Source organism: Chiloscyllium punctatum, chromosome 22, assembly GCF_047496795.1.
Source record: "Chiloscyllium punctatum isolate Juve2018m chromosome 22, sChiPun1.3, whole genome shotgun sequence".
Taxonomy (NCBI): Eukaryota; Metazoa; Chordata; class Chondrichthyes; order Orectolobiformes; family Hemiscylliidae; genus Chiloscyllium; species Chiloscyllium punctatum.
Window position 1 is genome coordinate 71280387 of NC_092760.1, and position 27555 is coordinate 71307941.

At 42.1% G+C, this 27555-nt stretch overlaps 1 protein-coding gene across 1 annotated transcript; it reads right to left on the reverse strand.

The window, feature by feature from the left end:
- Positions 1-1066: 1066 nt before the first annotated feature.
- Positions 1067-27555, reverse strand: lmo2 (LIM domain only 2 (rhombotin-like 1)). The gene is made up of 3 exons (XM_072592637.1): positions 27346-27555; positions 9181-9396; positions 1067-3214 (listed from the first exon to the last, which is right to left on the reverse strand). The coding sequence occupies exons 1-3, from the start codon at positions 27384-27386 to the stop codon at positions 2998-3000; spliced, it is 474 nt and encodes a 157-aa protein (XP_072448738.1). The 5' UTR covers positions 27387-27555; the 3' UTR covers positions 1067-2997.

Genomic DNA, 27555 nt, shown 5'->3' on the forward strand with positions numbered 1-27555 from the left:
AAGATAATTTTAGTTCATCAGACACTGCCGGGAATTCCGAGGAATATCGAAATCACATTCAATATTACAGATTCTGCATTGTAATATCATATTAGATAAGTTCTTCCCCAGCATTCCAATTTTTGCTGCTCTTTGATTATCTAATTTGGACATGGTTTCTAGATGAACCCTGTGTCAGTTACACACTATGGGATGCAATGGTAATGTCATTAGATTAGTAATCCAGACAGGAAGTGAGGACTACAGTTGCTGGAGATCAGAGTCAAGAGTGTGGTACTGGAAAAGCACAGCAGGTCAGGCAGCATCTGAGGAGGAGGAGAATTGACATTTCAGACATAAACCCTTCATCAGGAATTCCTGACCTGGGAACATTGGTTTGAATCCAGATGGTGAAATTGAATTTCAATGAAAATCTTAAAGAAAAAGTGAGTCTAACAGTGACTATGTAACCATTGTTGTCAAAGTCTACCTGGTTCACTAACATCCTTTGAGGAAAGTAATCTGTCATCCTTACCTGGTCTGGCCTCATGTGACCCACAGTGGTTGCACTTTAACTGCTCTCTGGGCAATCAAGATGAGCAATAAATACAGATCTAAGCAGCAACAAGGAAAAAATTTTACTTTCTCTTTTATATGACGCCACCATTTTGGTCTCTCTTCCTAAGACTTGCCCAGTCCTTAACTTCATAGTGGCCCCTTGGTCTACTCCCTTCATATAAACTCTACACCCCTCTGCCCCACAAACCCATCTCCATCACCCCATACTCAACTCCTTGTCCCCACACCCGTCCACTCTAAAATAGACTGGTATGTTCTGGTACACTGCTGTGATGACTCATATTCCTGTTCTGCCAGTATTACTTAGCTGAAGAGACACAGGAGGTAATTAACAGTATCAGCCTTTCCCAGTTTCAGCAAAGATAAATCAGGTCCTAATGCACTTAGATCCTGACTGTACTGCCATAGGATAATCTAAACCAAAGTAGTTAAAACTACCCACTAAATCATTCACTCTTGGCTATTGCATTGATTACAGTCGCAATGAAAACAGCATTGAAACTTGAGATTGTATTGCAGATGTTTTTAATATACAAAGTCATTTTAAGAATGCATTAATTTAAAATATGCTATCATGGGGAATTAACAACCTTCAAAAAAAGCTCTAACTTATGTTGTATCACTCCTTATTTTCTTATTAAAAGAGCAATGGAATTAAATATTCATTAAATTTGATGCCTGCTAAAAATCCTGTGCTCTTTAATGTTCCATTGAAGTGCTGACAATCTTCCCTTAATGAGATATCCAGCAGGCTAAAAACAATTTCAAAACATGCAAATGTATAAACCTTGGAAACATTCTGAACAAGAGTAGGATAATGTAGATCTTTGAAAGAGCAGAGACAAGTTGGTAGAGTGGGTAGAGAGGTGGCAAATGCAGAGAAATGTGAGGGAACTAATTTTTATCAGAAGAACGTGGGGAAAATATAAGAAGTACAGGAGCAGAGGAATCTGGATTTATAGGCCATTAATCATTGACAGTAGTAGGACACAGTGAGAGAGCAGTTAATAAAGTATTCAGTATCCTGGGCTTAAACAGTAGGGACAATGAGTTGAGAGCAAGATGGTTATTTTGAACTTGGAGAAGATACTAGTTCAGCCTCAGCTTGAGTCTCATGACCAAGTCTGGGTGTCACACTTAAGGAAAGATGTGAACATCTTAGAAGTGCATAAAGGCTTCATGAGAATGATTCCGGGCTTGGGGAACTTCAGTTTCATGGAGAGACGGGAGTTGTTAGGAATTTTTGACTTGGAGAAGAGAAGGCTGTGAGGAGATTTTAGAGAGACATTTGAAATGATGAAAGATCTGGACAAAGCAAACAAAGTAGACAGGGAGAAGCTCTTCCCACTTGTGAGAGATTGAGGAAAGAGGAAAGATTTAAATTAACTGGCAAAACAGACAACAGCAAAATGAGGAAAACATTTCCACGCAGTGAGTGGTTACGGAATGCACTGGCTGACAGTATGGTGAAGGGAGGCTCAATTAAGAGATTTAAAGGTAAATTTAAAGGTAAATTAAACTATTATCTGAAAAGGAAGAACATGTGAGGTTCGAGGGAGAAAGCAGAAGAATGGCACTAACTGAAATGCTCAGAGAGCTAGTGCAGACCTGATAGGCTGAATGGCCTCTTTCTGGCATTCTGCAATTTTCTGTGGTTTTAAATTGTAGTGGCTGATCTAATAATCTTGTAATCTGCTAAACAACACCTTTATGACTGTTTACTTATTACAGTTTCCTTTTCTTCCCCCGTTTTTGTATTGACCTATTACTTGTTTGAATTAAACCAAAAACTCTTATAAAGTACATTTATGGAAAAAAAGCTTTTGAACTTTTATGCTCTGAAATTGCTGACTAATGAAGAGGTGGCATCATCAGCTCAGACAATGATTGTGTCAAATAAATTGACAAATGGCTGAGTCAGAGTTCTGGAGCTTACTTCTGAACAGCACTCTGAGTGTATATAGTGGGTGAAAACGTCACCAACTTCTCAAGAGTATCTAGGAAGAGGCAAGAAATACTGCTCTTGTGTTCAGTGCACACATCCATGAGCTAGTAAAAATAAATACTAACTTGCAATTTGCCTTGTTGCCAAAGAAAAATACCCCCATTCTCCTTCAGCATTCTGCTTTAGTCCTCATCTGAAATTGAAGCCGACAATGAGATCTGGAGCCAAGTCAATCTGTCAGAAGTCAAACTGAGCAGTTTATTTATGAGGAGTAAGTATTCATCACAATTACTAAGATGACATTCATATCGGTCTCCTTAGTGAAGCTGCAGAAGTTAATATTTCACAGTAGACTGTGTATATAAATGAAACCTTCACAGCTTGTGCTAATAAAATATCTGTACAAGTCCTTAACATTTATAGGCTCTTACAAAAGGATGAATTCACATATAGACAATACTGAGACCCATTCGTGCAGAGTATCAGGTGTAATTCTAGATCATCCCATTTTTAGTCCATTCATAAATGTCCTGTTCACAGACAATGTCTGAGTTGATGAGCAAATATCTGTCTCCGACACAGAAATGCTTTTGACAGGCAGCACATTTAAAACACTCCAGGTGGTAAACTTTGTCTTTTACTCGCATGGTCATTTCGTAGGCACGGATGCGTTTGTCACAAGCAGAACAAAGTCCATCTTGACCAAATAGTCTAGGAAAAATGAGGAAGGAAGTTAGCTTAAAGCAGGAAGAACACAAACTAAATCTGCACTCATCAAGATTCTTTCCACTCATCAGTGCAATGGAACAATTTGAGGGCAACAGTGTTGTTAAGTGGGTAAAAGCAATATTGCTATAATAAAGGAGAGTACGAGGAGCTCCAGGGCCAAGATTTCTGCTCTTAATTGCTAAAAAGTGTACTTCCCTTTGCCAGGAGTGTCTGAGCATTTTGAATTATTTGGTGATGCAGCCTTTAATTTTACCAATGTTAATATTGTATTAGAGGAGAGTACTGATCAGTCTGCAAGGGGACTCTGATTAGTAGAGGCTTCGCAATGGAGAATGCACTAGTTCATGATAATTGACAGTTAACTGCCAATATATAAATTATAAATCAGGCAGGTTGACTCATTGATCAAAGCACTGTCCTGAGAAATGAAGCAATGACCTAACCTGCATATAAATGTTCTTTACCTCTGCAAAGAACTGGAGCCTATATATTAACATATGTGGTTTCACACTGTGAGCCTGATTGATAATCCTAAATTGAATGTCGGTGTAACTCTTTACATATTCAGGATCATGAGACAAATGTACAATTGCAGATGACATCTAATGTTAGGCATAATATTGTTAGCTTTGTTAGTGCAGGCAGGTTGAGTATGTTCAGAAAATTGCTAATTGTGAAATATTGGTGACCCCTTACATTAATATTTTTGTGAATTATCCTGATGATTCCAAGGCAAAAGCTTTAACAAAATGTCATTTTTTAAAAACAATACTCAAGTTCTACATAACCAAATGACTAAGTAATAAATTAATTATCCCATGGATTTGCATAGATCTCAAGCTTGAGGTATCTGAGATTTTCAAATTGGGGTTGGGAGCCTGATTACCACAAAATGTCACCCCATGCCAGATCAGCATCAGTTCTATAAAGAACTTTAAAGAACTTTAAAGAACTTTAAAGAACTAAGGGACCCAGAGAACAGCTTGACACTCAAATGAGTGGTGCCAGGAACTGCCTGGAAGCAAAACATGGAACCAGATGTTGGGAACACATATTTATTCCAGGGGACTGAGTGGAAAGCACAGAAGGCGCTAAGCTATTTAGAGGAGACCACAGGAGCTGATGGTTGCCTCGCAGCCCTGGCCAGACTGGGTTTCTGTGTCAAACACCTGAGGAATGGCTGAAAGAGAGTAAAAACATTGTGGGCAGTTGGAATAAAGAACAGTAGCAGTAAGCAAGTCATTCTGGACCAGGCCAGACCCCCTCAAAATATTTCAAGAAGGGAGCCTAGATCCTAACTTTTTCTTATTTTAAAGGGAGATGTGAAGTGGATATTCCAGGTGTGACGCAGCTGGTCAAACCACTCGACTTGAAGGAAAATATCATTTATTTAAACACAACAGTTGAAACACAAACAAAAGAAAACAGAATTTAGAATAACTTTTGGAAACTTAACGCAACTTAACGAAGGAGCTGTTCCAATTTCCATAACATCTCATAAACACATCCCTTGGCATAAGGTAAATGCAAACACAGGTTCTTACAGGCAAGAGAGATTGCAGAGATAGAAGCCAGTCAAGAATAATCTGCTGAAGCACAGAACCTTTTTTCACTGCAGCAGCTTCTGACTGCCTGCTAAAACCAAACTAGAGAGAACCTGAACTGGGGGATCTGGCCACTGCCCTGCCATTGTTAATTTAGGCTCTTTCTGTAACATTTCAGCACCTCTGCCTTTCCAACTTCTCTTAAAAAATCCAAGGACAAAATAACCTTGTTTAAATGACAGCATCATCACAAGGTGAAAAAGCTGCATCTCTATCCTTCTTCTCCTGGGTGAATTTTTGGAATACATTGACCAATCCTAAAAGGCTAAGTGGTGACCACTATTCAAAGGCTGAGATCACACCAGATTTCCAAAATAATCAAAGCTTGTGAAAAAGCTTCTTGTTTTGATCTAAGGTTGTAAGAGATTTAGCGGAGGTCATAAAAATCAGTTTCTAGAAGAGACAAACTTCATCCCTATTGAACGATTGGCCAATAAGGACTTTGTTTCCTTTTCTTCAATACCTTTTCTGCAGTGTTTGTAGTGGATTTGCATTCTGTGAAAGCATTTGGCTGGGATTAAGGGATATTGTTTTTAATTCTAGATGATAGTTTGGTTTCAGACCATTTTTGTCAATTGGTTTAGGAATAGCTTTCATCAATAATGAACAAATTATTTTTCAATTTGTTAAAGAATCCTGGTCAAAGTGTCTTCTACTCTGAATCATGGTATATATGGGTATTAGTTGCCTGTTTTAGTGACTGCATGAACACAATTACACGAATGGTGTGAGTATTGGAGCAGTGGAGCTTGATTATCAGTGCATTCCTCCAATCACACATAGGGTCTTGTGCTGTGGACATGTCCCTATCTCTGAATCAGTGGCCTGGTTCAAGTTCTTATTGCTCTAGAGGCATGTAATAACCTCTCTGAGCAAGTTAATTAGAAAATATCTTCTTTTCAGACTGGAGGCCTGTGACCAGTGGAGTGCCACAAGGATCAGTGCTGGGTCCACTACTTTTTGTCATTTATATAAATGATTTGGATATGAACATAGGAGGTATAGTTAGTAAGTTTGCAGATGACACCAAAATTGGAGGTGTAGTACATAGTGAAGAAGGTTATCTCAGAATACATTGGAATCTTGATCAGATGGGCCAAAGGGCTGAGGAGTGGCTGGTGGAGTTTAATTTAGATAAATGAAGTGCTGCAGTTTGGAAAGGAAAATCATGGCAGATGGTGGAATTTGAATTCAATAATAATCTGGAAATAAGATTTTAATGATGACCATTAAACTACTGCCTACTGTCAGGAAAAAACCATTTGGTTTACTAATGTTCTTTAGGGAAGGAAATTTGCCTAATTTATCCTGTCTGATTTACTTGTGACTCCAAATCCATAACAATGTGGTTGACTGCTCTCTGGGCAATAAGGGATGGGCCATAAATGCTGGTCCAACTAGACACACTGATATCCCGTGAATGAATGAAACAAAAATGTCAAGGAAGTCAGAAAGCACATTTCAGAAAATTCATACTTGACCAATTTTTTAGATTGCTCAGGGATGTCTATTGTGGGGAAATGAAGCACATATAGAACAGAAGTTTCCAGCATCAACATTTGGAAGGTTAAACTAACCCTAACCCTTGATGCCACATTTGACCTTGACATGAACTTTTGACTGTATATCTGTAACATCCTCAATACAAACGGACTTTCACTTCCATAACCTTGTATGGCAGGGTGAAAATGGACAGTCATGAGAATTAGAAACGGGGGTGCTAATTTGGCCCATGAGTCTGAGCCAACACTCAGCAAGGTCACAACAGACACACATAAATGGGCAGGCAGTAGAGGGACACAGATCCTTAGAAAATAGGCGACAGGTTTAGATATAGGATCTGGATTGGCGCAGACTTAGAGGGCTGAAGAGCCTGTTCCTGTGCTGTAATTTTCTTTGTTCTTTTCTTCTTTGTTCTTTGAAAGTGGACAGACATATTGAGAGAGTGCCAAGTAAACCAGATGGGTTTCATAAACAGAGATAGTGATTACAAAAGCATGTAAATTATGTTGAACGTTTATAAAGCTCTGGTTCGACCCCAACTAGCGCACTGAATCTAATACTGGTCACCACACTTTCGGTAGGATGTAAGGGTCTCAAGACAGGATCCAGAGAAGGTTTATCGAATTATTGCAGGGATGTGAAGTTTTTGTGACAGAGTTAAAACGTTAAAATTCGGTTGACCTCAATGGAGTAAACAAGATTCGTTGGTGAGTTGACAGAGGTATACAAGTTGATGGCAGGTTGGGAGAAGATAGACAAAGCACAAACAGTTCACATGGCCTGATGGTACAAGATTGGAGGGTGCAGATTTAACATCGTGAGCAAGAGATGCAGAGGAAATGTGGGGATGAGGCTTTTTTTAACGGAGCAATGGCCTGGACATTACTGCTCATGAGAATGATGAAAATAGAAACTTCAAAATGGAATTAGAGGAACACTTGAAGGAAAAAAACTCGCAGGTGAAAGACTACAGGGATCAAGTAGAGGAATGGGACTGACTGGATTGCACTGCAGACAACTAGAATGGACTTTAAGGGGCAAGTGTCCTCCTTCGGTGCCATAAATTGCTCCATGACATTGAACTGCCATTGTCCATTATTCATCGATAGATGTGAAGCTTCAGCAGTAGCTGTGTGCATCCTCCACAAACTAATTATGATAGTAACTGAGCAATTATTCTCAAATCTAATTTTCAAATGGACATTTTTCAATCATTGTTACATGGTGGAATGTTGGAGGAAAGCTTGAAATATGACAGCTGTATTACTTATCTAGTTATTAAAGATGATGCAGATACAACTCTTGGTTATTATCAAATGCTCAGTGTAGGTCAGTGCAAACAGATCTATCTGAAAGAAAGTCAAGCTCTCCTCAGAAGAGAAAATTATGCAAAGTTCCTGTTCCATGGTGGACATCAGGAACTTGCTCCCTATAGGAACCTGAGGACACCGGCTCAATTGAAAATTTCAAGACAATAATTGATAGATTTCAGGGTATTAACGGACACAAAGCATGGTGAGGGAAATGGAGTTGTGCTACAGAGCAACCATGGTCTAAGAAAATGGGAGAACAAGTGTGAGGGCTGAAATACCTAATCCTGCTCTCATGCTCCACTGATAATATCCAGAAATCTAAGCTGAAAGATTTAGTATGTTACTTAACCTAGTGACATGTTACTTCTGACTTTGTCCAACCCAGTCCAACACCGGCACTTCCACATCATGACTTTCTGATGAGAATGGGATTGCACTTTGGCATAATATGCTTCCAATTTCCTGCAGTCAGTCAGGTTACCAACCTTAACCCTAACTCAATATCCAGAAATAACATGATGCAATCTAATCCATTTTTCTTCATTTTCTTAATCTGCACCCCTATTCTTCACAATTTTCATGCTGTTTTCACGACACACCTTGAATCTATAACTACGTTGAAATGAATAGACAGCAAAGCCTTAGTCTGTGCACAGGCCTCCTGAACATACAAAAGTTCGAATGTGTCAATGGAAAAAAACCTCCAAACAGTGGAGACAAGGAACCATTGCGAGAAGCAGTCATTTTCAGAATTTCTTAACCACATTTGCACAGAAGGTCTTTGGAGAAGGCTATAATCTCAAATGTTAGGTCTTTATCAAAAAGAGTATTCACATAAATTTACAAAGAAATAAGATGCAGGGTGTTTGAAATGCGACTGGTATTGATTCAATTCAAGGTAGGAAATAATAAACAATTTATTAGCCTGCTTCAGCTACTAATAAACAACTCACAAGTTCTGCAATAGTCTCTGGCCTTGTGTAGTCACAAATAGTATGAGATTTTTTAAAAACTGTCTCCAAATCAGGTACAGCAAAGGCTGCAAGGTCAGTTAGCTTTTTGTGAGGGTGATGTTTGGCCAATCTTAGAGGGTGAATGCTATGTTCAATTAATTAAAAGAAAAACACAATCCACTGATGTGGAGAAATGTGAAATCTTTGTTATTTTGTATTAATCTACAAGGAGAAGTTGTTCGGTTTTTTTGTTCACTCGTTGTGAAATGATATGGTTTAGCAATTCTTCGATGACATCATCTTCATCAAGTTTTGCCTTTGTTTAACTTCAAAGAGATTGAAGTAAAGTACTTGTGTGAGACATGAATGTGAAAAATTTATCACAAGGAAATATTAAAGTCACATTTTTGTACGTAATCACCTGGTCTGATTCTGATAATTTACCTTAACAGTACAGAGTTTAAACAGTTATATACTCAAATTTTTCAACCAATGATGAAGCACTGCTTTTACATATATGGGATTCAGTATTAAATAAAAATTGAAATAACTTGGATTAAATAAAGCTATTTTACCTGAGGTAGTCCCTTCGGCAGAGCTTTCTGCCCAGTTTATAGTACAATCTCCTCCCCACTTCTCCCAGTCTACAGCCACACAGGTCACAACTCAGACAGTCTTCGTGCCAATACTGATCAATAGCCTTCAGGAAATAGCGATCTCCAATATTCTGTTGACAACCCCCACACATTAACAATGAAGGAGGTATCTGCAAAACCTCATCCACCGGCTCTCTGTAACAAAGAAACTTAGGTCAGAGGCAATTTCAGTTAAAGTCTGAGCACAGTGCTAAGATGCCAATCTAAGCAATATTACAATTTAGCATTTGAAATAGGGAGGTGAAAATCAGCAAGCTTTTTCTCCCCTGTTTCCTGTCCAACAGCCCACACGCAGGCGTTTATTGTATACAACAAAACAGTGTGGAGCTGGCGATCTGAAACAAAACCAAAACAAATTGATGGACAAACTCAACAACACTGGCAGCATCTATGGAGGGAAAGCATAATTAACATTTCAAGTCTAATAAGCCTTCTTAAAAGCAGCTGGTGGAAAGCAGAATTTACACTAATGATGGGGGAGTTGGGGGGGGGAAATAGGTAGAAATGCAGCACAGCGAGAAAGAGCAAAAAAAAGTCAGGCAGGCAAAGTGATTGTTGATCACCACGAAGAAGGGAAGTTCAGACAGGTGATAATGAAGGGGTCTATGACTGGGTGAAAATGGGTACGGTGTGCTAAAAGCAAGCCAAGTCCTGACAGGACTAGGGGTGTGGGAGTGGATTAAGGACATGGAAGAAGGCGTTCATGCTCTGAATTCAATGTTGAGTCCTGAAGGCTCAAAGGTTCCCAAGCGTAAGGTGAAATGTTACTCAGCTTGGCTGAGCCTTGCTGGAGCACTGCAGTAGGCCCAAGACAAAATGCTAGCATGAGAACAGGCAAGTGCTTGTTTCATGTTTGGAGGAAAAGGGTGCAAAGTTCCATGCATGATTGATGCCATTGTAACTATGCTCTGGCAAGCCAATTTACTCTTTGGAGCAGAGTGACCAATTGACAGAACATTTCAGATGGACACAATACTTCATAAAGCCTGCAGGGGGAGCTCCAGTACAGTATCTGGCCCATCATCAACAAAAATGTTTTCCTCAAAATTACTGTTCTTGCATTGGTACTGGGACAAATTCCTGGAATTCCCTTTCTAACAAGTTACAAAGAGTAGTGTATTGGATGAAAGAAATGGCTCACCATCACTTCTCAAGGCCAACTAGGGATGGCCATTAAATGTTGGCCTAGCCAGTGATATCATATCCCACGTATGAACAGAGAGGAAGAAAGGGCTATCCACGAATGCATTTGGTGTGAGAATTTCATTTAGATTTTGATCCCCCAACCTACAACCAGAATAGACTTCAATAGACCAAAGTGGACTCTCCCTCCCAATAACCTGCCACCTCTCAGAATCCTCCATCCTGGTCACGTCCCCTCTCTTTCCCAACTCAATTTCTATCAAAGTCTCCACCTAAACTCCCCTTTGCATTCCATGTCCCAGCCAAGAGTCACTCCAAGTGACACAACAGCTGCAAAGTTCCATTCTCATCACTCAGGGACACCCAGCAAATGCATGAAGCTTGCCAGGTGCGCATAAACAAAACCATGGCCCATATCAAGAGGGCCCTGGACAGACCTCTTCCATGAGAAACAAAGCTGTGCCCAGTGTACATTTGCAGGTAAATGGAAAACAATATGTGGGCTGGTGTTGACCCTAATGTGGGCTACGGTCCTTTAAAACCCTCCATGCTGCCAACAACGGGAATGCACCCCTATTAATGTCACTGGCCTTGTGGAGTGTTAATTTGCTGGAGGTGCAATTTCTATCCCCAATGTGGCTCTCTCCAATTCCATGGGAATGGTGTTAGTTCAAGCTTCACATGCCTGCAGTTCCAGGAGGCAACCGCCCATTTTAATGGCCATTTTGGTAACCCCGCTGCACAGAACCCAGAGACTGCAGTGCAAACCCATCACAGCAGCTCTCTTCACAGTGTATTTCTTTTGGAAAGCTATAATATCTGTATCAGAGCTGGGCTACCGTTTTGGATATGGTCCCAAGACACTTTGAGGATGTGTTCCTTTAGATACCTTTAAGGCAGGGAGAAGGGTGCAGATACTTCGTTTGGAGGGGGTTTTGGATTCCATTTGATGGGACTTCAGGTACCCTTGTGGGCTGTCAGATACCCTTTCAGATTGTTAAGAAAGGATTTATGTTAATAAATGCATTAACTCCTTGGAACTGTTAATCCTGTCAAAGACCTGTCCAATACATAAAGGCCTATCAAAACATGTCAGACCTATCAAGGTTGGCCAGGACGCCTTTTTTAAGATTGAGAGCGTTTTTCTCAATAGAGTGCACAATGCAACCTTTAGTTGAATCTTTTAATAGAACTTTATTTTTCTCCTGTGTGTTTGTAGATGTAATATCTAATGGGATGGTAATTTTTAAAAAATTCACTTGTGGGATGTGGGCCTTGCCAGCTGGCTAGCATTTATGACCCATCCTGAGCCACGCTTGAAATGAGTGGCTTGCTAAGCCATTTGAGAGGGCAATTGAGAGTCAACCACATTGCTGTAGCTCTGGATTTATATGTAGGCCAGATCAGGTGAGAATTACAGATTTCCTTTCCTCAATGATATTAGTGAACCACTTGGATTTTTCCGACAATTGACAATGGTTTAATGGTCATCATTAGAACTTTTATTCCAGATTCTTAAAAATTAAATACAAATTCCACTACTTGCTGTGGCAGGAATCAAACCCAGGTCCCCATAACTTTAGTTCAATTTCTGGATTGGTAGATCAGCAGTAATATCTCGAGGCCATCGCCTTCCCATTAAGGTGAAGTTGCATAAGGACTACAAGGGGTCCGAGATACAGATGGACGGGCATTGAGGAGCACATAGTGATTACGAAGAGCCGACAGGTATGTGTCCAGGGAATTAGGTCGTATGGCATGACATGAATGAGGCATGTGGAATTTTTATATTTTATATTTGTATTTTTTTTGGACACAGTGCTGGACATCCACAGCAGGCTTCCCTCACATGTGTAGCCTGTCTCGGCAACATTCATCTTCCTCAGCTATTTTCCGGCCATCCAGCCCAATTTTTAATCCAGCTCCTCCCAACTACGAGGTATGAATGTGGGTAGTACAGGCGGGTGGGCTTTTTTAGAGGGAATGCTGCTGATGCACCCACCCAACTCGGAAGAAAAGAATCTTTCAAATACAATTTTAAATCAGTGTTCAGGAAATTGTAACGTATTCCATGATATTAGATTCATAGAATTTTACAGCTCAAAAGGAGGCCATTTGGTCCATTATATCTGCATCAGCTCCTGCCAGTCCCCTTCTCCAGCAGTAACTTCGTAGCACACATGGCAGATGGAGATTAATTTAGATATATGGGAGGTGCTGCATTTTGGAAAAGCATATCAGAGCCTGACTTATACACTTAATGGTAAGGTCCTGGGGAATGTTCCTGAATAAAGAGACCTTGAAGTGCAGATTGATAGCTCCCTGAAAGTGGAATCCCAGATAGACAGGATAGTGAAGGCAGTGTTTGATATGCTTGCTTTAACTGGTCAGGGCATTGAATATAGGAGTTGTTAGGTCATGTTGCAGCTGTATAGGACATTGGTTAGGCTACTTTTGGAATACTGCATTCAGTTCTGGTCTGCTTGCCACAGGAAGGATACAATGAAACTTACAGAGTCATAGAGATGTACAGCATCGAAACAGACCCTTCGGTCCAACCCGTCCATGTCAACCAGATATCCCAACCCAACCTAGTCCCACCTGCCAGCACCCGGCCCATATCCCTCCAAACCCTTCCTATTCATATACCCATCCAAATGCCTCTTAAATGTTGCAATTGTATCAGCCTCCACCACTTCCTCTGGCAGCTCATTCCATACATGTACCACCCTCTGTGTGAAAAAGTTGCCCCTTATATCTTTCCCCTCTCACGCTAAACCTATGCCCTCTAGTTCTGGACTCCCCCACCCCAGGGAAAAGACTTTGCCTATATACCTTATCCATACCCCTCATAATTTTGTAAACCTCGATAAGGTCACCTCTCAGCTTCTGACGCTCCAGGGGAAACAGCCCCAGCCTGTTCAGCCTCTCCAAAGGGATTAGAAAAGATTTACAAGCATGTTGTCAGGATTGGAGGGTTTGAGCTATAGGGAGAGGCTAATTCGGCTAGGGCTGTTTTCCTGGAATGTTGGAGACTCTGGGGTGACCTTAAAGAGGTTTATAAAACCATGAGTGCCATGGATAGAGTAAATTAACAAGGTATTTTTCCCAGGGTGGGGGAGTCCAAAACTAGAGAGCATAGGTGTACGGTGAGACAGGAAAGATTTAAAAGGGACCTACGGGACAACTTTTTCACACAGAGAATGGTGCGTATGGAATGAGCTACCAGAGGAAGTGGTGGAGGCTGATATTTAATGTTTAAATATTAAAATACAATATTTAAAAGGCATTTGGACTGGTATATGAATAGGAAGGATTTGGAGGGATATGGGCCAAATACTGGCAAATGGGACTAGATTTATTTTGGATATCTGGTCGGCATGGACAAGTTGGATCGAAGGATCTGTTTCTGTGCTGCACATCACTATGACTCTATGTTGGAGAATTTAGAACTGGGGGCTCATCCAATTAAACAGAGATGAAGCAAATCCTTTTTTTAATAGAAGATTGTGAGCTTTGGAGATGAGGAGAAATTTCTTCAAACAGCGATGAGCCTATGGAATTCTCTGCCACAGAAAGCAGTTGAAGCCAAAACATTGAATGCTTTGAACAAGGAGATAGATATAGTTCTTAGGGCTAAAGGGAACTAAGGTCAGTGGGCAAAAGCAGGAACAAGGTACTGAGGAGGATGAATTGAAAGAATTATTGTCACTTGTATTTAACAAATAAATACAGAGAAAAGTATAATATGTTGCCACGCTCCAGCCATGATCATATTGCATGGATGACTCCTGTTCCTTTTTTTTAATGTTCCCTTGTTTCTATAAGCAGATACGACATGAGATCAATTATTTTCTCATTGACTTTCTTGACACTTTTTGTGTCAACTATGGGTTGTGGCATCAGTTAAAATTAATGACAAAAATTAAGCGTAAAAATGCTACTTTGATTTCTGTCATTGTTAAACTGACTGAGCATTTGTGCAAACATCAGCAGTTACATTTGTAAAGAAGGCAACATAATGTATTGGTTATCACAAAAATTTCATCGACGGAGTTCTACATAGATGCTATTACTTAACATTTACTGCTTTCTTCAGTAAGTTCATGTGGAATGAGAGGATATTGGAACAGTCACAGTATCACCACTTGTTTAGTGCATGCATGACTTCAGTTCTGTTGAATCTGAAAATTGGATGCATCCTTACTAAAACCAATATTCAATCACGAGAGAAACACTTTCAGAACTACTTTACATATTCCACTGATTAATATTTTCACAGAAGAAATTATAAATAGCACCTGCTTTCATTATTGGCTGTTATTTGGAGTGAATAGTGGACTAGCCTCACAGCCTGAAGCACTTTTGCATATTGACTAGTCTGCACAGATATGGATCGATACAAAGGCAAAGTTGATTGTGGTATAAATAAGGGGAAATGGATCATTCAAATGCAGTGGTTGTGTGGCCAGGTTTCTGACTTTAGATTAACTGCACATGTATAAATCCCACCTAAGTTGCTGTGAAATCCAATGAAGGCAAGTCAGACTCAGGAGACAGTGAAGCCAGGATTAGAGTGGTGCTGGGAAAGCACAACCAGTCAGGCAGCATCCGAGGAGCAAGAACATCGATGTTTCGGACAAAAGCCCTTCATCAGGAATGAAGGCAGGGAGCTGTGGAGGTGGAGGTGGAGGTGGAGGTGGAGGTGGGGGGGAGCGGGGTGGGGGCGGTGGTGTCTGTAGGGAAGGTAGCTGAAAGTACAATAGGTGGATGGAGGTGGGGGTGAAGGTGATAGGTCGGGTGGGAGGGTGGAGCGGATAGGTGGGAAGGAGGGTTGACAGGTGGGACAGGTCATGAGCATGGTGCTGAGCTGGAAGGTTGGAACTGGGCTAAAATGGGGGAGGGGAAATGAGGAAACTGGTGAAGTCCACATTGTTGCGATGGGGTTGAAGGATCCCGAGGCGGACGATGAGGCGTCCTTCCTCCAGGTGTCAGGTGGTGAGAGAGCGGCGGTGAAGGAGGCCCAGGACCTGCATGTCCTCGGCAGAGTGGGAGGGGAAGTTGAAACGTAGGGCCACGGGGCGGTGGATTGATTGGTGCGGGCTTCCCGGAGAGGTTCTCTGAAGTGCTCTGTGAGAAGGTGTCCGGTCTCCCCAATGTAGAGGAGACCGCATCGGGAGCAACGGATTCAATAAATGATATGTGTGGAAATGCAGATGAAACTTTGATAGATGTGGAAGGCTCCTTTGGGGCCTTGGACGGAGGTGAGGGAAGAGATGTGGGCGCAGGTTTTGCAATTCCTGTGGTGGCAAGGGAAGGTGCTGGGAGGGGAGGGTGGGTTGTTAGGGGGCGTAGATCTGGCAAGGTAGTCACGGAGGGACCAGTTTTTGCAGAAAGCGGATAGGGGTGGGGAGGGAAATATATCCCTGCTGGTGGGGCCCGTTTGGAGGTGATGGAAATGTTGGCAGATAATGTGGTTTATGCAGAGGTTGGTGGGATGGTGGGATGGAAGGCGAGGACCGGGGGGGGCTCTGTCCTTGTTACGGTTGGAGGAGTGGGATTTGAGGCCGGAGGTACGGGATGTAGATGAGATAGATGCATTGGAGGGCATCATCAACCACATGGGAGGGGAAATTGCATTCTTTAAAGAAGGAGGCTATCTGGTGTGTTCTGTGGTGGAACTGGTCCTCCTGGGAGCAGATGCGGCGGAGGCAGAGGAATTGGAAATACGGGATAGCATTTTTGCAGGAAGTAGGGTGGGAAGAGGTGTAATCCAGGTAGCTGTGGGAGTCGGTGGGTTTGTAAAAAATGTCAGTGTTGAGTCAGTCATCGTTGATGGAGATGGAGAGGTCCAGGAAGGGGAGGGAGGTGTCAGAGATGGTCCAGGTGAAGTTAAGGTCGGGGTGGAATGCATTGATGAAGTTGATGAACTGTTCAACCTCTTCGTGGGAACGAGGTGTTGCTGATGCAGTCCTCAATGTAACGAAGGATGAGGTGGCGAGTGGTGCCGGTGTAACTCCGGAAAATGGACTGTTCTACATAGCCGACAAAGAGACAGGCATAGCTGGGGTTCATGCATGTGCCCATGGCTACCCCTTTCATCTGGAGAAAGTGGGAGGATTCAAAGGAGAAATTATTAAGGGTGAGGACCAGTTCAGCCAAACGAATGAGAGTGTCAGTGGAAGGGTACTGGTAGGGATGTTGGGAGAGAAAGCAACGGAGGGCTTAGAGGCCCTGGTCATGGCAGATGGAGGTATAGAGGGACTGGATGTCCATGGTGAAGATGAGGCATTGAGGGTTAGGGAAATGGAGTCTTGGAGGAGGTGGAGGGCTTGGGTGGTCTCTCAAACATATGTGCAGAGTTCCTGGACCAGAGGGGAATAGGACAGTACTGAGGTAGGTGGAGATGAATTTGGTGGGGCAGGAGCAGGTTTAGACGATGGGTCAGACGGGGTAGTCAGGCTTGTGGATCTTGGGTAGGAGGTAGAATCAGGTGGTACAGGGTTCCCAGACTATGAGGTTGGAAGCTGTGGGTGTGGGAGATCTCCTGAGGTGATGAGGTTCTGTATAGTTTGGGAGATGATGGTTTGGTGATGGGGCATGGGGTCATGGTCAAGGGGGCGGTAGGAGGAGGTGTCTTTGAGTTAGCATCTGGATTCAGTGGTGTAAAGGTCAGTGTGCCAAACTACCACTGCAGCCCCGTTGTCCGCTGGTTTGATGGTGAGGTTGGGGTTTGAGTAGAGGGAGTGGAGGGCTGCGTATTGTAAGGGTGGGGGAGGGAGTGGACAGGTTGAAGCGGTCAATGTCTTGGCACCAGTTGGAAATAAAGTGGTTGAGGACGGGTAATAGGCCAGCACAGGGTGTCCAGCTGGATGGGGTTTGTTGGAGGTGGGCGAAGGGGTTCTCGGAAGGTTCACCCACTCCACCCACCTATTGCACTCTCAGCTACCTTCCTCCCAGCCCCACCTCCCTCCCATTTATCTCTCCACCCCCAAGGCTCCCAATCTCATTCCTGATGAAGGGCTTTTGCCCGAAACATTGATTTTCCTGCTCCTCAGATGCTGCCTGACCTGCTGTGCTTTTCCAGCACCACTCTAATCTTGACTCTAATCTCCAGCATCTGTAGTACCCACTTCTGCCTAGAAATTGAAACCAGCTAATCAATCTGGTTTCGGAATGTAACATGCCTCTGCTCCCTCCACAAGTGAGTTTACAGAGAATAGCACTTGGAGGAGGATAGGCCATAAGAGTGCACTCTATGCAGGGGACATCAATGTTCAAGTTCAAAAGTGACTTGGCTGCACCATTACTGACCTGGTCCTAAAGGGTCTGCAGCAGCTGGTGAGGGAACTAACATGAAGGAAAAACATACTTACCCGAGTCCTTGAGTCATAGAGATGTACAGCACAGAAACAACACATCCAATAAATCCATGCCGACCTGTTATCCCAAACTGATCTGGTCCCATTTGCCAGCACTTGGACTATATCTCTTCAAACCCTTCCTATTCACATACCCATCCAGATGCCTTTTAAATCTTGCAATTGTACCAGCCTCCACCACTTCCTCTGGCAGCTCATTCCATGCACGTACCACCCTCTGTGTGAGAAAGTTGCCCCTTAGGACCCTTTTATATCTTTCCCCTCTCACCTTAAACCTATGCCCTCTAGTTCTGGACTCCCCCACCCCAGCATCCATTTATCTATTTATCCTATCCATGCCCCTCATGATTTTATAAACCTCTATGAGATCACCCCCAGCCTCCAACACTCCAGAGAAAATAGCCCAAGCCTATTCACCCTCTCCCTATAGCTCAAATCCTCCAACCCTGGAAACATCCTTGGAAACCTTTTCTGAATCTTTTCAAGTTTCACAACATCTTTCCGATAGAAAGGAGACCAGAATTGCAAACAACATTCCACAGTGGCCTAAACAATGTTCTGTACAGCCGCAACATGACCTCCCAGCTCCTGTATTCGATACTCTGACCAATAAAGGAAAGCATACCAAATGCCTTCTTCACTATCCTGTCTATCTGCAACTCTACTTTCAAGGAGCTATGAATCTGCACTGCAAGGTCTCTTTGTTCAGCAACACTCCCTAGGGCCTTACCATGAAGTGTTTAAGTCTGGCTAAGATTTGTTTTCTCAAAATGCAACACCTCGCATTTATCTAAATTAAACTCCACCTGCCACTCCTCAGCCCATTTGCCCATCTGATCAAGATCCTGTTGTAATCTGAAGCAATGTTCAAATCCTTGCCTGCGTACCGCAGATGCAACTGTCCGTGATTATAATAGCAAGAGTAACCACTGCCCAGTCCTTACAGAGAGAATCCTATTCACATCAAGGATACTCTCCAATGTGTTGTGCAATGCAATTACTGTGCTAAGTGGACAGGCTTTAAGCAGATCTAACAACTGCAATCTGGTCATCCATGAGCAGCCTGCCTGATAATTTATGTTTCTTCTGCATGGACCTCCAAAGTCCATGGGCGCTAGTTACTTGTGGAATCATTAGTCAATGCTGCAATATGTGTTGGCAAGTCAACCACCTTAACTAGAACGTCAGACCTGTGCAGCTTAAAGGGAACATCCAACACTACCTGCAACCTCATGGCCTGACATATTCCTCTGTTCAACCATTACCATCAAGCCAAGGGATTAACCCTGAAGAGTGCAGAGGGCATGCCAGGAGTAGCACCAGGCATACCTAAAAAAAAAGGCAAAAAGCTAATGAAACTACAAAACAGGACTACCCATGTTCAAACAGCATCAGCAAGTGAAAGACAGAGTTCAGCAATTCAACAGCCAACAGATCAGATGTAAGTCCTGCAGTCCAGCCATATCCAGTTGTGAACAATGTTTGACAATCGAACAACTCTCTGGACGATGAAGTTTCATAAATATTCCCTTCCTCAAATGATGGGGGAGCCCAGCATGTCAGTGCAAAAGATAAGGCTGAAACATTCGCAACAAACTTCAGCCAGATGTGCCAAATGGACGATTCACCTTGGCTTTTTCAGGAGGTTCCCAGTATCACAGATGCAAGTCTTCAGCCAATTCTATTCAGTCTGTATGATATCAAGAAAATGAGTGAAGGCAATGGGTACTACAAAGACCACAGGCCCTGACAACATTCCAGAAACAGTACTGGAGATTTGTGCTCCAGAGCCTGTCATGTCTCATACCAAGGAGGAGAAAGTCAGGACTGCAGATGCTGGAGCTCAGTCAAAAAGCATGGTGCTGTAAAAATAAAGTGATCAGGCAGCATCCGAGGAGCAGGAGAGTTGATATTTTGAGCATAAGCTCTTCATAAAGAATGAAGAGCTTCCAGATGAAGAGCTTATGTCAAAACATCGAGGCTCCTGTTCCTCGGAGGCTGCCTGACCGGCTGTGCTTTTCCAGCACCACATGTCTCACACCAAGCTGTTCCAATACAATTACAACACTGGCATCTACCCAAAGTGTGGAAAATTGTGTAGGTGTGTCCTGTACACAAAAAGCAAGATAAATCCAATCCAGCCAATTATCATTCCTTTAATCTGCTCTCAATCATTAAAAATAATGATCAAAGTGGTCATCAACAGTGCTGTCAAGCAGCACCTGTTAAGCAATAATCTGCTTGGTGATGTTCAATTTGGGTTCCACCAGAGCCATTCGGCTTCTGAATTTATTTGAGCCTTGGTTCAAAAGTGGACAAAAGAGCTGAACTCCAGAGAGGAGGTGAAAATGCCTGAACTAAGCATTAGGTCTGCCTTTGACCAAGTACAGCATCAAGAAGCCCTCGCATGACTGAAGTCAATGGGATCAAGGGATCTCTCCCTGCTAGTTGGTATCATACGTGGCACATAGGAAGATTGTTTTAGAGGTCAGTCATCCCAGCAGGACATCTCTGTAGAAGTTCCTCAGGTTGGTGTCCTGGACCCAACCATCTTCGGCCGCTTCCTAAAAAGACCTGCCTCTATCATAGAGTCAGAAGTGAGGATTATCACATTGACTGCACAATGTTCAGCACCATTCACAACTCCTCAAATACTGAAGCAGTCCATTTCCAAATGCAGCAAAACCTGGACAATATCCTGACATAGTCTGCCATGTGCTAAGTGACATTCGTGCCATATGACTGCTAGGTAATCTCGAACAAGAGAGAATCTAACCATTGCCCTTTGTTATTCGATGGCATTACCATCAGTGAACCCCTTATCATCAACATCTTGGAGATTACCATTGACCATAAGTGAATTGGTCTATCTGTATAAAATGGATCGAGTGCACAATGGCTTCAAGAGCAGGGCAAAGGATAGGAATACTGTGGTGATTAATTCACCTCGAGACTGCTCAAAGCCTGTCCATCATCTACAAGGTACAAGTCAGGAGTGTGATGGAATACTCCCCATTTGCCTCAATGAGTGCAGCTCCAACAACACTCAAGAAGCTTGACACTATCCAGGACAAAGCAGCCCACTCTATTGGCGCCACATCCACAAGCATCCACTCCCTCCACCACCAACACTTACTACAGCAGTGTGTATCATCAAAAAGATACACTGCAGAAATTCACCAAAGCTCGTTAGACATTACCTTCCGACTGATGAACGTCATCATCTAGAGGGGTAAAGGTAACAGGTACGTATAAATACAATCACCTATAAGCTACCTTCCCTCTAGGTTCTCCACTTTCTGAGGTCTGTGCACAACAGCAGCAGCAAGATAAACACAAAGTGAATGTGTCTATACATCAATCGGTGTATGCAGACCTTCCAAGGGAACATTGCCTGAAAGTTTCCCTGCAAGTCACTCGCCATCATCATTCCTTCATGTCAAAATTCTGGAACTTCCTCCCTCACAGCACCATTGGTGTAACTACACCAAACACTGCAGTTCAAGAAGGCAGACTTCTTAAGGAAAACAAGGGAAGAACAAAGCCAGAATAAAATAAATCATACTCCCGAATTCCACTTCTCCATCTTTGTTGCCCTCCTTTGATAGTCATACCTAAGAAGATAGCTCACTCTTAAAAGTTTGCCCATTGTTCTTTTATCCTCAGTATTTTGGAGGAGATAGTTCAAATCTCATATTATATTTGTGTGAGGAAGTGCTTTTTGATGTGACTCTTCAATAAGGTTATTTTCCATTAGTCTTAAAATACCTAAAAGAGAAAACCATTTCTCTGCATGTAATCTGTCAAATTCTGTTTTCAAAAATTACATCAGAACTAGATTGTCTCTTCAATATTTCATGATCAAGGGAACACACACCAAGTCCTGATAATTTGACCATCTAAACCTCATATTTTAAGTAGAGTATCTCATCCCTCATATCAAGTTCCTGATGCTACACTGTATACTCTTGATGGCTTTAATAAGCTTTCTCTAATGGGGACCTAAAAGCTGCTGTCAGTGTTCTAGTGGTGGTCAAATTATTGTCTTATAGAAACCTATCATTCCTTTAATCTTGTATCTTAAATCTGTTTGAGTGCATCTTGTTCTAAGATGGAGATAGAGTAACAAAATTCATGTTTGATTTATTCAATTTTTAATTGTGATCTTTGTTCCACATTTATAAGGATTAATCAAATTATGACAGATATATCATCAAAGTACTTGAATCTCATTTCCATGTTGCAGTTTTGTTCTTGTACACATATTTTCCATGGTTTTTCAAATAACAGGGAAAGTAGGTGTGGTACTCACTCTGAATCCAGCTCACAAGGACCACACCCTGCAGTTAACACTAATTTCCTCGCTTGCATCAGTGTAGAGAATTAAAGTCTAAAAATGTGTGACAAAAATCCATTGCTTCCAAACACATCAAACACAGAGAGATAAAATTTGAACTAAAGTACCTCAGGAAATCAATACATTCCTCACCAACTTAATCAGCATTTTGCGAAAATCACAAACCTTGTAATTCTGAAGTGCTGCCAATTTATTACCATATATCAACTGCCAGCAAATTTTTCATAAACAGATTTGATTGAAAAGAAAATGGCTTGCTACGGCTTGATTTATGAAACATCAGCTTAATGGCAGCGTACATGCCTATAGTATCAGAAGGATGCGTTTTCAGATTCCATTCCAGAGACAAAGTCTGAACTACAAAAGAGCATGGAAAATAGGAGCAGAAGGAGGCTATTACATCTATTGAATCTGCTCCATCATTCAATGAGATCATGGCCAATCATTGACTGTATGACCATTTTCCTGCACTATTCAACAGTCATTGAGTCAGAGTTATGCAGCATAGAAACAGGCCCTTCAATCCAACTCATCGTCACCGACCAGACATCTCAATCTAGCCTAGTCCCATTTCCCTGCATCTGGCCCATATCCCTCTCAACCCTTCCCATTCATGTACACATTCAGATGCCTTTAAAATGTTGTAATTGTACCCATGTCCACCACTTCCTCTGGCAGTTTGCTCCATACACACACCATTCTCTGTGTAAAAAGATTATCCCTTAGGTCTGTTTTAAATCATTCCTCTCTCACCTTCCTATGCCCTCTCATGATGGACTCCCCATCTGAGGAAAAAGACCTTGGTTATTTACCCTATCCATGCCCCTCATGATTTTATAATTCTCAGTAAGATCACCTCTCAGCCTCCAGTATTCCAGGAAAAAAATCCCCAGCCTACTCAGCCTTTCTCTAAACCTCAAACTCTCTAGCCCTGGCAACATTCTTATAAATCTTTTCTGAACCCTATCAGGTTTAACAACATCCTTTCTACAGAATTGTTTGCAGTATTCTAAAAGTGGACTCACCAATGTCCTGTACAGCCACAACATGACCTCCCAGCTGCTATACTCAATGTTCTATCCAATGAAGGGAAGTGTGCCAAACACCTTCTTTACCACTCTGTCTACATGCGACTCCACTTGCAAGGAACTATGCAGTTGTGGGTCTCTTTGTTCAGCAACACTCCTCAGGGCCCTACCATTAACTGTATAGTCCTGCCTGGATTGCCTTACCAAAATGCAATACCTCACATTTATCTAAATTAAACTCCATCTGCCACTTCTTGGTGCATTGGCCCATCACATCAAGGTCCCATTGGGCTCTGAGATAATCTTTTTTCACTGTCTACTACACCACCTATTTTCCTTTACATTCCTGACACATAGAAATCAGTCAATCCCAGTTGTGAATAGATCCAATAAGTGAACCTCCATGACCCTCTGAAGCAGAGTTCCAAAGAATCACCAACTTCCTGAGTAAAGAAATTCTTCCTCTTCTGAATCTTAAATGGCCTTTCCCAGCTTCTGAGGCATTGTCCCCTGATTCTACACACCTCACAATTTGGGGAAACATCCTTCCTGCATCTACCTGGTGAGCCAGGTAAGACTTTTGTATGCTTGAATGAGATCATTTTATATTCCACTCAACTCTGGAGAATAATTGACAGAACAAGCCCTCGATTCCAAGAATTTGTTTGGTGAGCCTTTATTGCACTCCCTCAATGGCAAATATGTCTTTCCATAGGTAAGGAGACCAATACTTGAGGTGTGGTCTTACCAACATAAGAGTCTCTACATATGTGCAGTAGGAATCCTGGATCCTGCACTCAAATTCTCTGTACCATTTGCCTTCTTAATTGCTTGCTCTCAATGCAATGTTAACTTTAAGTGACTCAAATGCTCATTAGGAAAGCCGGTGTGGATATAATGGACCAAATGGCTCCTTCTGCACCGTAATGTTTTAGTAATTCTGTGAACAAGTCTCGTTTTCTGGTTCAGTACTTCCAAACCTCTCACCATTTAACATTCTGTATTTCTCTTTTGCTACCAAAGAGGATAATATCATTTTTCTTTACATTGTGTCCCATCTGCCAATTTTTTTTTCCCACTCACCGAGCTTCTCCAAATCTCATTGAAGTGTTTTTACATCCTCCTCACAACTCACACAGTCTGTGTCACTGCAAACTTGGAAATATAGCATTTATTATATTCGATCATAGGAATTTATTATGAATAATTGGGGCCCATGCACTGATCCTCACAGTACCCAACAAGTCAAAGCCTGCTGACTGGATTACCACCATCCTCTGAGTGAAAAAAAATGTCCTCATATCCTCACTAAATCTCCTGCCCCTTACCTTAAATCTATGCCCTGATCATTGATCCCTCCATCAAAAGAAAAAGTTCTTTCCTGTCGACCCTATGCCCCTCATAAATTTATACATCTCATTTTCCTCTGCTCCAGCGAAACAATCTTAATCTATCCAATCTCTCTTCATAACTAAAACTCTCCAGCACAGGCAACATCCTGGTAAATCTCCCCTGTATCACCTCCAGTACACCCATCCCTCCTACAATGTAGATTCTGGAACTGTACACAATACTCTAGCTGTGGCCTAGCCAGTGTTTTATTCAGTTCCAGTATCACGTCCCCGCTGTTAAACTCTTTGCCTCATCTAATAATCGCATTTATCCCACATCCCATCTTATCTATTCTACCTACCTGTCCCATTACCTTAAAGGACCACATGCACACCAAGGTCCCCCTGATCATCAGTGCTTCCCAAACCATCATACATTCCGTTGTCTTGTTTGTCCTGCCCAACTGCATTGGCTCACACATATCTAGATTGAATTCCATTTGCCACTGATTAGCCCATCAAACCAGTCCACCTTTGTCCTCCTATTTACCACCACCATCAATTTTTTTATGATCTGCAAAGTTACTGATCAAACTCACTGATGACATTCAATTAGCTTTTCCAGTGACTTGCTATACAAGTCATTCTGTTATAACACTCATTTCATCATCGCAAGTTTGCTGTAACGCTATTGATGAATTGAGGACGCAATTCTGCAGCATAATATTTTAAAACATGTGGCATCAATTAACCTGAACAAAACGTTAATCAATGAGAATCATGGAAAATGCCCCACTGGGTGGAGTCACATCTAGAACAAAATCATTGTTGAAGGTTAATCATCTCAGGCCAAGGGCATTACTGCAGGAATTCCTTAGGGTAGCATCCCATAGGGGATGGGCAGGCAAGTGGAACAAGTGGAAATATTCTTAAACAGAGCCAGCACAGGCTTCAAACAATCTCCTTCTGGAACAATTCTACGCATTTACAAAGAATTTTTCTGCCTTGGTTTGTTAGGTAATTCTTGTTCATAGGCTTTCAAAGAAAACATTTGTTTCACTTCAAGCTGCATGAGTAAACCGATTCATTTGCATAGCACTTTTCATAGCCTCAAAAAATCTTATAGTTAACAGTCAGGTCATAAAACCACAATCCACTCAGACATGATCTTACTCAATGGTGAAGCAGACTCCAGGCATTAAATCCTGGTCCACTTTCTTATGTGAATGAATTGCTGTTGTTATAGTAGAAAGTGCAGGAGCAAAGTCCCAACAACAATGAGGTAAATGACCAAATAACTGATATTGGCTGAAGGGACAATATTAGCCAGAACTCTCTAACATTTCCACAAATCAGAGAACAGAATATTGTCACATCCAGCTAACCAGGGCAATGGACTTTGTTTTAATTTTATCTGAGAAACAGCACCTTTGATGATATAACGCTCCTATTTCAGGGTCGAGTAGCTCAGCTGGCTTACCATGTCGAGTCACACCATGAGCATGGATTTAATCCCTGAACTGGATATGGTCACCATGAAGGACTCTCCTTCTCCAATCTCTCCCCTCACCTGGGGTTAAAATACCACCAGTCGTCTCTCTCTCTCTCTCTCTAATGAGACAGCAGCCCTATGGTCTGGTAAGACTACAGTGACTTTTCCCTTAACTAACTCCCTGCAGCACTGTCCTAAAGTGTCAGCCTGGATTTTGAGCTCAGCTTCTGTGGTGGGATTTGAAGCTTCAATTTTTAAATTCCAAAGCAAGAGTGTTACCAATGAGCCAGTCTTTTAAAAATATTTCTACTCACGGCGGTGTCTTGAAAATTTCAGTGTAATAGTCGATCTCCCAGAGGGGTTCATTATAGAAAGATGAGTGTGATACGGGCATTATTATAAGTGATGTACTGTTATTGTAAGATAGTACAATGTTGGTTTAAGGCTACACAATCTTATTGAATAAACAGATGATGGTTAGAAAGCATTCTTCAAGTGGAAGCTCAGCTTAGAAGCACACAAAATATTTAGCCCTGTTCACATACTGACATTGAAAATATATCACAGATACTGCGGGTTCAAAAGTGCTGTTGTGTCCACTTTTTCCAAAATATCTCAGCAAGATGCCTGATCATGGTAATGCCGGAATAAATGCGTTGTTTAAAGCTGAAGAAAAATGGCTCTCGGGTTAATTCACTTGCAGCTGCCTGAAGGGGAAGTTCAACTTAAAATATGAAGAGGTCACGAGAATTCTCCAAAGGGACAGTGACTTCAAAATATTAATATTTAGGCTGACAACGGATAACTAGCAGATCAGATACACTTGTGAACTGACCGGGTCCACCGTGAAGAATATCGCTCGCCCGTCACTGGGATTTTACATGTATTTGTGTATCAGGGACTGAATCAATCAGTCCCACAACACCGCCCTGCTAAAAGTTGCTCAGATCAAAGACATGAGTAACATGTCTAATAAATCAAAACTCAAATAATGTATGGTACATGACTATCGCGAATGGATTGTCTGTGGCGCGTCAATGTAAAGTTTATGAAATAATTCAATGAAAATAAATACATTCCGCAAGATGTTACCATCTTCGAAACGTCAAGTGGTTAAGATCTGCGATTTTGTCTCTGTGTTAGGCCATTATGTTGTGTAATAGAAATGAAGAATATAGAGGTGGTTTGAAATCTCACAATCAGATGCTGGCTGCCCGGTTTGACTGTCTGCAAAGACCCATGTTTGAGGAAATTGTTCAATCCTTGGTCGGTTCGACTGAATCGAGTGCAATCTCTCCACCTTTCCAGCGGTTTGCAATGCAAGTGAAAACGAGCCGGCAGTTTAACTCACTCAGCATTTTCCAGCGATTTCCTCTCGATCGGTGCTGACATTGGTTCGAGGAGCGGGGATGGAGCAAGGTCGCTAACTCTCCGTCTCTCTGTGCGTCTCTGCAAGGCCCCGAAGCTGCTGCTGGCTTTTTTTTTATATACTGCGCTGAGCCCTGATCACACGTTTCCTTTTCCTCATCACGACTCGGACAATACGCGGAAATTCGTGTTC